The sequence below is a fragment of the Apis cerana genome, linkage group LG6 (assembly GCF_029169275.1).
Source record: "Apis cerana isolate GH-2021 linkage group LG6, AcerK_1.0, whole genome shotgun sequence".
NCBI classification, from domain to species: Eukaryota; Metazoa; Arthropoda; class Insecta; order Hymenoptera; family Apidae; genus Apis; species Apis cerana.
Window position 1 is genome coordinate 13,206,249 of NC_083857.1, and position 13,623 is coordinate 13,219,871.

The following is a 13,623-nucleotide window of genomic DNA, read 5'->3' on the forward strand; positions in this document are numbered from 1 at the left end:
AAATAGTCTTCCAATTAATAATCAAAATAATATACAATAATCGTTGTATATTTTTTAATTGGTTCTGTGAAATAAATAAATATATATAGCATTCATAACGAATATAATTCAAAATGTACAAATATATTTAAGCATTTATATGTACATATTTTTATCAACAATATAAATAGCTAATGAAATTTATGTTGCGTTATTTATTTTATGTGGAATACAATGGATTAAAAGAAAATCATCATTAGAAATGATTTTAATTTTTTGATCTATTACTATAAAATATAATGAATTTGTTGGAATACATTGTTGAAGAATGTTGATACTGAGATAGAGAAGCGTTAATATAGAAGAAGATATAAGAAAGCATAGAGAAAGAGACAGTGAAGAATTAGAAGAAACGAAGAGAAGCAAGATCCAGTGTCCATTCAGCAGGCACCTGCCACGTTAAATTCAACCAGGCCAGAAATGCTGCTGGATGCTTCCTTCGAATTGACCAATGTGAAACAGAAAGAAAGCGAGATCTGTTCAAGTAGAAAGTTGAAGAAAGAAACATTGGGTTGAGTGTTATGGCGATAGAGGGGCAGGAAAGTGGAGGGGGATGAAGACGCCGCAACAGGGCTGGAGAGAAGGAGGAAAAAGAAGGAAGAAGAGGCGCCCTGTAGTTACATCTCTTTTACATCACTTGTTGTCCTGTTCGTCCTTCCTGACCGCGTGTAGAATGGACTAAAGAAAATAAGTCGAGATATCATGCTGATGACTCGCTTCCTTTTCGTTTGTTCTTTCTCTATTTAAGTTTCACATTGATTGATTAAAATTGTTTCATTTCTTTTTTTTAATTTTATTCAATACATCATTAATATAATGATATCTCTCATATCATTTAAATTCATTTCATAAACAATGTGATAATAACTTATTATATTTAACAACTATTATCAATGATCTTTTTACTTAATAATCATTAATAATTTAAATATGGCAGATATAATTAGAACTTGGATATTTGTCTGTTTAAGAAGATCATATGAGTTAATATTGATTCGAAACTTAAATTATATATCTGAATCGATTGTAATCAATACCAATTCATATTACTATTATTATTATTACTACTAATAATAATAATAATAATTATTGACAATATCATACATTTAACATCAATCAAAAATTAAATCAATATTACTAAATTGTATAAATAATAAATTATAACAAATAATTTGAAAAATTTTTATAGTTTTAATCATCTCTATTATTCTTCTTTGTCTTAAATTTAATATGTTTCCAAATAAAATCAACAATATTAAAAGCATCTTAATCATTATTAAATAAAATATTCAATGACTTAGCTCTTTTATGTATTATCTATATTTTTTATATATTTATATATTTTTGATAGTAATATATTATTATAACAAACAGAATAGTCACAAGATTATTCAGTAATGTATAATTGTAAAATTACATTTATATACAGATAAAATAATAAATACAAGAAAAAAATAATAAAACAATAAATGCAATAGAAGGTGATAGAATGAAAAAATAAAAGATGAAAAAATATCGTTGTTACCTGTTGGTTCTTACAGCGGTAAAATGCATCGAAATCATTTTTGAGCATATTTTTCTATTGAATTTCACATAACAATATCATTTTAACAATGTAATTCTTCTCACGTTCTCCCGTTTTTGCTTATGTTTATACATATTATACTTGTTTTCAAGATTATTTATCCCATAATCATATAATAAATGAATCTCTAATAAAAGTTGTTTTTTTTTATTCATATTTGTCGAATATATACTCTAGCATATTTTGTATTATGTTTTGTGTGTATATATATATATATATATATGTGCATTGTCTCGAATAAATAATTATAAATATAAAACAAATTTCACTAATCTAAGGAATGTTAATATCAACAATGGTGATTTGTTCACATAATTTCATATAATATACAATGGTGTAATGATGTAAAACAATGGATAAATTATCATAATCTTGAAAAAATTTCCTTCGTCCAATTGAGATTTCCTTTAAACTAATCAATTCCAATTAATTCATAACCTATTCTACAAAAGAAAGAGCATTATTTTTAAAACTAGTTAACCGATAAATAATAATTTACACCATAATTAATGATAATACGACAAACAATTTTTTCTTTCCCTTTTTCATTATATCTGGTTGCTTAGTTCCAGGTATTGAAGTCAACTGTACCTTGCAACTGTTATCTAGGCAACGACCTTGCCTCCTCTCGTTCTCTATCTCTTTCTTTCTCATTTGCTCTCCCAGTATTGGTACCTTCTGTAGTGCACGTATGTACTTATGTGCAAGGCAAGTTCATCGGTCTGCTCGGAAAATCATTGACCTTGCAGTTCATCGTTGCTGGATTCCTCCAGTTCCTATTACGTCGTTCACTTCCCGTTACAGGCAAATGAAAGCCAGCTGGCTGCTCAGGGAAAACGCGTTTTTCCTCGTTCCGTGAATACTTGGTTGTGCAGAATACCTTATGAGTAGAACAGTAACATTGCGTAAAATAGAAAGAATCAAGGAAGGCCTACGATTAGTTGTAATGGTTAACACAAGAGGGCTCTCTTTTTCAATGTTTAGTGATCTCCACGTTATAGGTTACAAGGTTGCAAAGTCACTTGGTATCAAACTTTCCGTGTTTTTTGAATCTATTTTCTCCTTTCCAAATCAAAATTAAAATTGTAGATTAGAAAGATTACGCCAATGTGAATTGGTCAACTAAAAAACAAAAACAAAGAAAAATAATTAAACATCAATTATAACGTTACAAAAAATTTATACAAATATATATACATTCTATTTGATTTTAAAATATTCACGAAATAAAGTATGTAATGTGGAAAACTTCTAACATAATCTGTTATAAGCACTTTTTTTTTAAAATAGATAAACATCTTGAATAAATTATAAATTATTATATTATGTTATCATTATTAAATCTGAAATAAATTATATTATATATTACGTTGCATACGTAACGACAGAAAAATAATACGAGGAACAACAATAAGATGTTTGTGTTTATTGGCATAATATATAATAAATAAATATATTACTGAATAACATTAATTGATCTTCATATAATATTTAATTATATTTTTTGAATACATCAATTGAATGTATGTATGTTTAATTCGTTAATAATGACATCGTATGATTTAGCTTTCTTTTTCATGGTGATTTGTGAATCACGATGATAATATATGTAATGAAATTTTATTAATATATAGCATGAACATAATTATGTATGTATTTTATTTTTTAATAATTTTGTTTTTGTAAAAAATAATAGAATCTTCAATCAAATCGAAAGAGAAGTATAAAATTGTAAAAAGAAAATATTATGAAATAAAACGACGCGGAAATTGAAAAGTTAATTAGTGCATTATATTACAGAGTCGAGCGCACGGATCGAATCTCAGGTTTCAAAGTGTAAATTTCCTGCGTTGCGGAGATTTTTTCACTTCTCGGCACTCCGGGATGCCATAGAGTCGTCGCGACCTTGAAACGAAACATGTCATTATTGCTTTTGAAACGTGTATTTCCTTCAGACGAAATGATTGCAACAGTATAAGCTATTTGAGATATTCAAAAAAGAAATTTCATTATCGAGTTGTTTCGTAATGACTAATTCTACTAAACCGCGTGCTTCTGTACAGAAATAAAATTGTTTTTCATTTACTACGGATCTACTTACAATATTTTAAATACTTGTCTTTTGAAAAAATGATTTTATTTATTATTTAAATTAAGTTAAAGCTTTATTTTTTTTTAAAAGTTATATAAGAAATGAATAGGAATTTTTATATTCTATGCAAATGAATAAAAATATTTATTTTTAATTATTCTTTTTTTATTTTTTATATTTTTACTTTTAATTATATAGATTTTATTTTACATTTTATAAATATAAAAAAAAATAGATTAAAAGTTTCGAGTTCTGCTAATTTTTATTTCAAAATCAGAGATAAGAGATTATAATTTAGAGCAATAGCTCTAAATTTGTTTAAATTAAGAAAAACAATTTTAATAAAAAAATTCCACGATAAACACTATATCACATGAACACGCGTATTTTCTGATTATTTATCAGCTTTAACTCATAAGTAGAAATAAAATTTTTTTATGATAAAAGAAATATTATATAATTCATTTCTTTAAAAAATATATCTATCTCGAAGTATTTGTATATGTTTTAAATAAACATAAAAAAAATATAATTTACTACTTGCAATTTATTGCAAATGCAATTTAAAGCATTATTCATCTTTATTATAATCTAATTAATTTTTATATGCTATTTGCAAACAATCATTTTTAAATTTTCTTTTTAAATTACTATATATATATATATATATATATAAAATATGTATTATTAAAAATAAAAAATATAAAATAATATTAAAATTATAAATATTAAATAAATATTAAATAAATATTAAAGTAATAAATAAATTTGTAATAATATAGTATTTAAAATAAATTTTTTAGACGTTTTTGTTAAAATTACAATTGTTCCACAATGACAAGTATAAAAAACAAGTTTCTGTGACTAGTGAAACGATAAAGAAATCGACAAAAAAAAAGACGGCTCGAATTACTCGAGAGTAGCTTTTCTAGATATACACACAGCTAAAATTATTAGTAAGCTTACCGTAACATGCGAGGTTTCTTTGATGACGGGTGAAGTCCTATACGAGCTAGTTTTATCCAATTTAACAAATTTACTGCTTTGCATTGTGGTTTTCAATGCATTCACTTTTCATGGTTTCTCTTCATCTTTTTTTATATTTCCATCTACATTTCATGATAGTAGTTATCGATAGACAAGTTGTTCAAAACAATTTAATTATATTAGTGTTATTAAAAGAATAGTGATAAGTAGTGTAAAGTGAGTATATATAATATTATGTACATAGAAAACAGAATTGCTTTAACTTCATCTTTGTTATAATTTTTTTATTTACATTGTTATTTTTATGACTTAGTATATATTTTTGTTTGAATAGAGCGATATATGAGAGATTATATATCATATATATTATGATTTGAAGTAAATCATTGATTAAAATTAATTTAAATCATTTAAGTCATATATATTTTTATTGTTGAAATTATTAATAATATTCCAATTTAAAAATGAAATTTTTCATTAAAAATTTCATTCCTCTTTTAATTTATTGTTTCAATTTATATTTCTTTTTGTATAAAAATTCATTTTCTAGGCAAAAATTCGTAATCGTAATCATAATTATATATATATATAAAAAAAGAAAAAAAGATTAAAAACTTCCATATTTCGTAACTGTGTTCACATCGTTTCTTCAATATTATCACGCTCAACTAACCAACCGATTAATTTTGCAAAATTCTCAAAGAAGAACATTTCCTCATTTCAAACCAGATGGAGACCTTTTATCCTAATTTTGGGAACCTGCTTTGGTCAGCATCTCCCTGTCCAATTACTCGAGACATTAATTATGCTTAATTATTGCCCAGACGATCTGAAATAAGCCCGCGTTTTACCCACGTCAAGTTCTTAGGCACGGTTTAATGAAACGGACGTCCGGTGTGTATCGTTGATAATAAGTTTGCCGCTGTTAAGGGATCGCGTCGATTTCATGAAAGGCGAACGCCCCGTAGAAAGTAATTTAATTCCAGCCGGTGGATGCGTGGCCCGGAGACCGGTGTAAATCACGTGGTCTGAACACATGTGGCTTGAATGCCGCCGCCATTGTTTTCCGACGAATTCTTCATCGAGCTTAAATTCTTCTCTAGTAGAAAGTATAAAGAAAAAAATTATCATTATAGAATTATGTGGGAACAGGGAAATAATGATTAAAAAAGATTATAAAAATAAATAGAAAAAAATATAGAAAGTGTTATATCATCGTCGTTTAATGATCGCAAATTGACAATTTGTGTAACAATTGACCATAAGATAACCAGATTCAAATGAAGAAGTTTGTATTCATTGAAATCTATTTATTTTCTTACTTGCTATTAAAAAATAAGAAAGTTAATTACAGATGGAAATTTAACTTTCGCTTGGTAAAATTATACAACTTCTTCTCATCAATTCATATACGTATTTGTTTTCAAACAATAACCGGAAAGTAATGAATAAAAGATGAAAATTTCAGTATGCACGTAAATCAAAGTGATTGAATGACGACTTTAAATGTGTTGGCAACTATTTGTGTGGGAGTAAACGTTCTTGAATGCGTATGCTAACTTACGAATGATTATTCTTATACATTTTATTCTTCGATCTTAAGACATTTCTATAAATATCTTTATATATATATATTATTTTTTATCATATTATATTATTATTAATATTTTAAATTCGATATAAATTTATTAATAAAATAAACAAAATTCAATTATTTTGAATTAATAAAATCCTCAGATGTATACGAAATGATTTTTGTATTTTATGATTTTTTAATTTTAGTACTTTTGTATAGATTTGTTATTTTTCTTATTATTGTTAATTGCTTATTAAGTGAAGATCTTAAGGAAACTTTAAAGTTTCCACTTTCCGTAATTGAAGAACAGTTACACGAACATATGCACATATAACTGTTACTATCAAAGAATGACGCGTGTCAAGTTTCACCGGTATATTTCAAAATTACTTGCACGTGCATCAATCACAAACAAGAGCCAAGTTAATTTTTACCTTAAAATGCCAAACGACAGAAATAACAATGACACATTGTTTCTCGTTATTCTGTGATTGATTCATGAAATACAGTAATTTTAGTTTTCAATAAATCTTCAATGTATTAAACGATCGATCTTTCATGTACACACATCAATATTAACGATTTCAAATTTTGTATGATTTCATGTAATCTGTTGAAGTCTTTGAATTAGCATATAATTAAAATCAAAACCACAATAACATTCCCATTCAAGATCTTCATTCAAGTGTAAAAATAACACAATCACAGATGTAATATCATATGAATTAGGAAAAATATAGGTTATGTGCACGCGCTTAGAATTCCAGATTCTGCCAACCTATCTAATTCTCTGCAAACGTGGCGCGCGCAATCGTTTACCTCGTTATATACGTAATATATATATATAAAATACACATGTATATATACATATATTCATGGCCTGTACCGTTTCGAGAAGTAAATCGAAAGAATGTAATCTCCAATCTTCATCTTCTACCGATTCGTTTCATGGCTGGATACGTTGGTCGGCTACTCTCTTCATTATTCTGGTGGAGGACACGTCGATTCTCTTACGAAACCTCTCACTTTATACATCGATTTAACATATATTGCTGTTAGTTAAAGAGAAGCCGGTCTGAATACGCGAGAGGTTGAACTATTGAAAGTCGATCAGTAAATTGTACGGGAATTGTCGTTTCTTTTTGAATTTACGAATTTTTTTGTTTCTTCTATATGCCCATATTTTGATCAAAATTTATTGGGATGATCACACAAAAGTTTTTAAGAAACAAGTTTCCTTTTTCGCTATGTTATAGCTGAATTTGGCAAATGATCAACAATGGGCGTTCATCTGATTCGCTCTCTTCCTGGATCGACATAGTCTGGTTATTAAAATTAAAATTCGAATATTGTTATCTAATAACTTTTAAAATTTTTTTATCTTTTAAAATTTTGGAATCTTTTGTTTTGAGTTTTTCAAATTGTTTTATTTCAATTATATATAAAAATTGATAAAATTAAAAAAGAAACAACAAAAATAATTATTAAAATATAACATCAAATCAAAATTACAGTTTTTTTAAAAATTATTTGAAATCGATTCCATTAATGTAAAATTTTATTGTAAATTCGCATTGTAATATGTTTCTCTGTTTTATAAAGTACACATACTATGCAGATATTATATTTCTTCTCCATTATTAAATAAATGTGTAGAATCGTGTGATCTTTGTCGCGGTAGCGCATGTGCACACGTATACTACATTTACAGAAATCCCTATAAAAGAAAAAGAAAATGTTCTAAGGTTGAACGAAGTCAGTGTGACCAACGGAGGGCTGGACACACGGAATGCGAGCGGAACCCGTTTCTATGAGTCAAGTATGGCTATTGACAACGGTCTCTACTCTATTTCTCTCTCTCTCTCTCTCTTTCTCTTTCTCTCTTCCTCCTTTCTTTTCTCTCTCTCTCTCTTTCTCTCGGTAAATCCTCTCCTCGTGCCCTACCCTGTTCTGCTTGTTCCTGCGGTTCAAGATTGTGCCACATGATCTGAAACGTAGGGAAGAAGGGAGTGATGGTGAGAGGATTCACGGGATCGAATCAAGTTACATAGTCAAAATTCAAAATCGCGGTAGAATTCCAATGGCAAAGGACGCTTAAAATAATATATGCCGTGTAATGAGCTAATATGGAAAATTTAAATAAAAATAGATATAGAGAAGATGAGAAATTGATTTCTATTATAACTTTTGTGTGAAATAGTAATATAAGTAACGTAAAGTAATATAAGTTGATCGAGTGACTAAATTCTAATTTCAATAAAATATTTATCAATTTTCATTTTCGTTTGATCGCAAATATTTTTTTATTTTTTTGATTGTCATTATATTCAAAAAAATTAATAGAAAAGAAACATTAACTATCAAAGTTGCGATCTTAGAATGTAAATGGAGAATAATCACGAATGGCAGTTCTCAACTAACCTATACCATCCTTATCTACCTAATAATGATAACGATATCCGGCAATTAGAATACGCCATTTCTTTTACACCTTTATCGATTTTTATCGTTTTTATTCGAGCATAAATGTTATATCATTAACTTTTATCGCTTACCTGTTATTAGTTGTAAATATATCTAAGTATTCTAGAAAAATTTTTATCTAATCGGAAAAAATTTCACTAAAAAATATAACTATATCTTTCTTAAATAGATAGTTATATTTTAATTCTAATGAAATTGAATATGATAAAAAAATAATTTAAATAATCTATTTAAATATATTTTTTTTATTGTAAAACAAGACAAATACAAAAATAATAAATAAATATTAAATATTATAGGAATATCTGTCTGGAAAAAACTTCAACAAAAAATATAACTATATCTTTCTAGATAATTATATTTTAATGAAATGAAATCGTAATAAAATCGAATGTGGTAAAAAATATAATATAATAGTGCATTTAAGTATATATTTTCTTTTTATTGTAAAACAAGACAAATATAAGAATAATAAATAAGATTTGTATTTATATTTGCATATATAAGGATATTTGTATTATATAAAAATTTTTTTATTGAATTTCCAAATGTTTATGAGTACAGTAATAAAAAAGTTTTCCATGAAATGATGAATGAAAGATGAAAATAATGAATTGTGATTCATAATTCCATTGATAAATTTTTCCTTTTATTTCAGAGTTGAATCTATCGATGATTTATAATAACTAAGTTGACTCGTTACATTATTATATTACGCGATGTGGTTTCGGAGGACATTAATATTTTATCGAGATTCGCGTATTTTCGCGTGCAATGTTTCCATTGATCGATCATAGAAAATAACTTCGATCTTCCGACCGAGACGCGTCTTAACTCGAGCGTTGCGAGTCTTCAACCGGATGTAACGGTATTGGAAAGAACTACTACTTGAGAAACTATTTCTAACCCTTGTATATAATCCTTTTGAATGGATTGCTTAGAATAGAATAATTGAAACTTGTAACTCGAAAATCGAAGAATAAATAATTTGACAACAGAGAAAGAAAGATCGTGGAAAGTTTAACTTTTTTTTTTCATCAATAATCAAATTTTAAAAGTACAAAATTTAATGGATGTAAAGAAAAAATTTGATTAGTAGGAATGTTAGATGAAATTATACTATTTATACTAAATTTTAAATCTTAGATTAGATTGTGAATGCAATACAGAAGCGTTTTCGACAGTTCATAGTTGCATTGTATACATCGATCCTTAATGATTATTTCTTCACAGATAATAGGCCTGTAATAACGGAATAGCCAATAAAGTATATCCTGTCGATTTAATCGTTATCCCTATAGCGTGCTACGCACACAGAGATTGGACCTGTGATTTCACGCGATGTTTCGTAGATCGTGAAGCGTTTGCGTGATCCGCGCGTTTTGCGCATTCTCGTTCTCTCTACCGTCAGAAAGAGAAAGGGAGTGGGGATAAAAAAAAAGAGAGAAGATACTCGATGCGTGTTCAACTTGCCGCGGGAAACTTTAAAGAAGGTCGATACAACAGGAGATGTAATTTTAAGTATTGGCCAATGTAGAAAATTTTAGAATAGGAAAGATAATAGGAATAAAGTGTTGAAAATCTAACTTCCTTTTTTTTTGTTGTTTAAAATTTTTATTTTATTTATTTAAAATATTTCGATAATTATTCATAAATTTAATAATTAAAATAAAAATGATCCGTGTGTGTGTATAAGAAACAAATTCAATGTTTATCGAACCGTTGATGTAAAATACTAATTTGTTACAATTTTGTAACGAATCCTAATTTAATAATGCAAAATTACAGTTTTGTATCTGTGCTCTTTAAATCCTATTATTAGGGAATTAACGACTGGAAAATATACCGTCTTACTACTTAAAGAAGTAGATCGTAGAAGACTTTTGTATTCGAGCGAATTTTATCGTAACGATTCGCTTATTTATTTGACTTTTGTACTTTGTACATGGCACGTAGATTATGATCTAATAACGTTTCGGTTTAACTAATAATTATTCTATATAAAAATGAAAGATTTTAAAACGTTATTTAGATTAGGAATACAGAAATGTTTCAAAAACAAGGAAATTATTCGATTTGAAAGAATTTATGTATATCTCCGTTATACATATATATATATATATATATTTTTCTTATTCAAATCCGAAATATATTTTTTCTATCTATATATTTATTTAGCATAAACAATGGTGTATTTATGAATTTTTTTTATTTGTTTTTATTTTATTGATTTAATAATAAAATTTTATAAAATATAACAATTTTATAAAAATGTCTTTCTACACCCTATCATTCTATTTTTTAACTTCTAATATAATAAGTAATATGTACTGTTTAATTTAAACATCTTAAATAGGCTTGTAACATTGGAACGCTTTACATTGCGTAATCATTTAAATAAATACTCAAACTCGGTTAAGCTCAAAGCGTGGGAAAGAGTTTTTGGTTAGTTGAAAATGTGATTTTTGTGTATTCAAGCAATTAGGACAGTGATCGAAATTAATAAAAGGCGTCTATCTAAAATATTATATGTACATAGGACAACGAAATGATGGGAATTTTCAGTCACTTGTTTCTTTTTGCAATATAAAAATATTTGATCGTGTACATTGAAAATTTTATTTTTGTTTAATAAAATTAAATTATGAATTTTTTATCCTCCAAACAAAAATCAAATCTCCAAACAACTGAAAGGATTCAAATAATTATTATTCTTATTATATATTTCTTGCTTTAATATTATCTATTTACTTTTTATGATTCTAATATACGTATAATCGATTAATTATTTTCTTTCAATCTGTTTCAGGAGGAGCATCTCGGAAGCCATGCCGGCTAACGAGTTCTCTGGACATAGAAGCAGACCAAGGCTGCAACCACCTTAACGAACCGCTATTCTCACTAGCAAGGTCATCGGGCGGACCGGATCTAATCATGCTCACGCCGACTATGTTTCCTGTGCTCTCGTTCCTCCTTCTTAACGACGTGAGGCAGAAGATCGAACATTAAAAATTTCGACTTTGAAAAACCGTTTAAAAAACCGATTGTTAAAATTCAAGATTTCATTTAAAAGCAAGATAATATAATAAGAAACAACCCATCGATCATTTGAAAAAGAGGAAACGAATCAGCCAGGAAAAGAAATATTATTGATAATACTGCTCTCATCTCCCTTGTGGAGAAGCGTTTAATTTCCGAGTTTTTACGAGTTGTAGATAGAAGCTGAAATGATAAAGTTATTAACGAGATAGTTAGAAATGGATAGAAAAAGTATTTATGTACGAATATATAATTCAATACTTAATTAATAAAACGTAATCAAAGAACGAAAATAAAGTGGGACCAAGTATTTATCTAAGTACAATAATTTTTTTATTTACAATTTATTAAGAGTAAACTCGAGTAAAATAACGTATTCTTTAAATAAAAGATAGGATAATCATGCCTTTAAAGCGGACGGTCCCTGTTCTCATGCTTCATTACAAAGTAATTCACCTAAACTATTCTGAAGCATGAGCTGAAAGATAGCTAGAAATGTAGACTGCTTATTGAATGCCGTCGCCATGGTGGAGCTGGTGTGTAGCAACTCCCTAAGTCCAGGAACCTATTCATGTGTTGAAAAATTCGTAAAAGAAAAGAACAAGGAAAAATCGCACAGAAATTCAACATCTGACGATAACTAATTAGAAGAAAAAAAAAAAAAGAAAAAAAAAAGAATTTTTTAAAAAATTTTATATAAAAAAGAAATTTCCAATATCTAAAACGTCACATGAAACGAATCCCGCGTGGTGCCATGTAGAGGAGCAACCTTCCTTCTGACAATCCAGCATCGAGTAATGCTGAAACACATCCTGACGGGGCAACCGTCGTCAGCGGGCTCCAGGCACCAGCACAATGATTATCAAGCGAGCTCGGGCTCGTTGCACGGCGGCCACCATCATCACCATCATTCCAGTCACCAACAGGATCAGCAGCAACACCTTCATTACAACCAAAGCAGCAACGTTCGTGGAACAGGAAGCCAAGGACGGGGAGTCGACGTTTACGACTCTGTAGTCCATCAGAGAGGCAATGTGCATCAAGCTGCCACGACGCCATCGTCCACTCACAGACATCCTCTGAATCATTCCCAATTGAGCGTGAACAATCTGTCCCAACGATTAAATCATTCCCATGCCCTTAACTTGTCTACGTTGTCCACGTCGAAGCATTCGGTGAATAGTGTTAGTCCTGTCGGTGGTGGAAACAACAACAACAACAATAATAACAATAACAATAATAATAACAACAACAACGTGTCGACTTTGGGACATACAATAGTATCCCAGGTGCCGTTGCATCAAGATAGCAGACCCAAAGCGAATGGAGGCTTCGATATTTCAAGACTGTCCAGGTTACCCAGTCAGACGACACCTTCACCTGCACCTGTTCTCCAAGGTACGACTGTCGGCGGCCAGTTGACCGGTGCTGGTTCTACGGCGTTCCCGTTGAACGCTTCCTGGTCCTCGTCCCTATCGAGGAATCACAAAGACCACGAGACCGGAGCGAAAGAGACGTTGACCAGTTTAGGCTTGTTGTGTCTGGTGTCGTTATTATTGGCATTACTCTCGTTAATCTTCTTGCTGAAGATTTCACCGTTAACGGTGACGCCGAGTAGCCTGATCAGCCCGGAGGAGTATACGATTGTGTACGAGGTGACATTGGCGCTGTGCGCCCTCGCCCTCTCCTTGAATCTTTGTTGTCTCCTCGTTTGCGCTATACAGTTCCTCTTCACAGTGAAGCTTGTCAAGACTTCGTATCAAGGACACTGGTAAGTAATATTTTTACTTATTCTTTTGCATTAACATTAACATCGACTCT

General features: G+C 29.0%; 1 protein-coding gene and 1 long non-coding RNA gene across 4 annotated transcripts in view; one reads left to right on the forward strand and one right to left on the reverse strand.

Moving 5' to 3' along the window:
- LOC107994162 (uncharacterized) overlaps positions 1 to 13,623 on the forward strand; it is a 35,826-nt gene that overhangs the window by 7,089 nt on the left and 15,114 nt on the right. Inside the window, exons 1-2 of one of the 2 annotated variants that reach the window (XM_062076523.1) lie at positions 4,801 to 4,919; positions 11,573 to 13,573. In XM_062076523.1, the coding sequence (XP_061932507.1) occupies positions 12,600 to 13,573 (974 nt within the window). In that variant the 5' untranslated portion in view covers positions 4,801 to 4,919; positions 11,573 to 12,599. Of the gene's footprint in view, positions 1 to 4,800; positions 4,920 to 11,572; positions 13,574 to 13,623 lie in introns of those variants that run through there. The other variant, XM_017050938.3, reaches the window with a different exon arrangement.
- On the reverse strand, positions 1,211 to 9,058 carry LOC114577011 (uncharacterized). Of its 2 annotated transcripts, XR_009830256.1 has the most exons (5): positions 8,835 to 9,058; positions 6,714 to 8,266; positions 4,683 to 5,802; positions 3,423 to 3,529; positions 1,211 to 2,746 (listed from the first exon to the last, which is right to left on the reverse strand). It is a non-coding gene; the product is annotated as an uncharacterized LOC114577011 (long non-coding RNA). The 2 variants fall into 2 exon arrangements; XR_003696692.2 differs by lacking the exon at positions 3,423 to 3,529.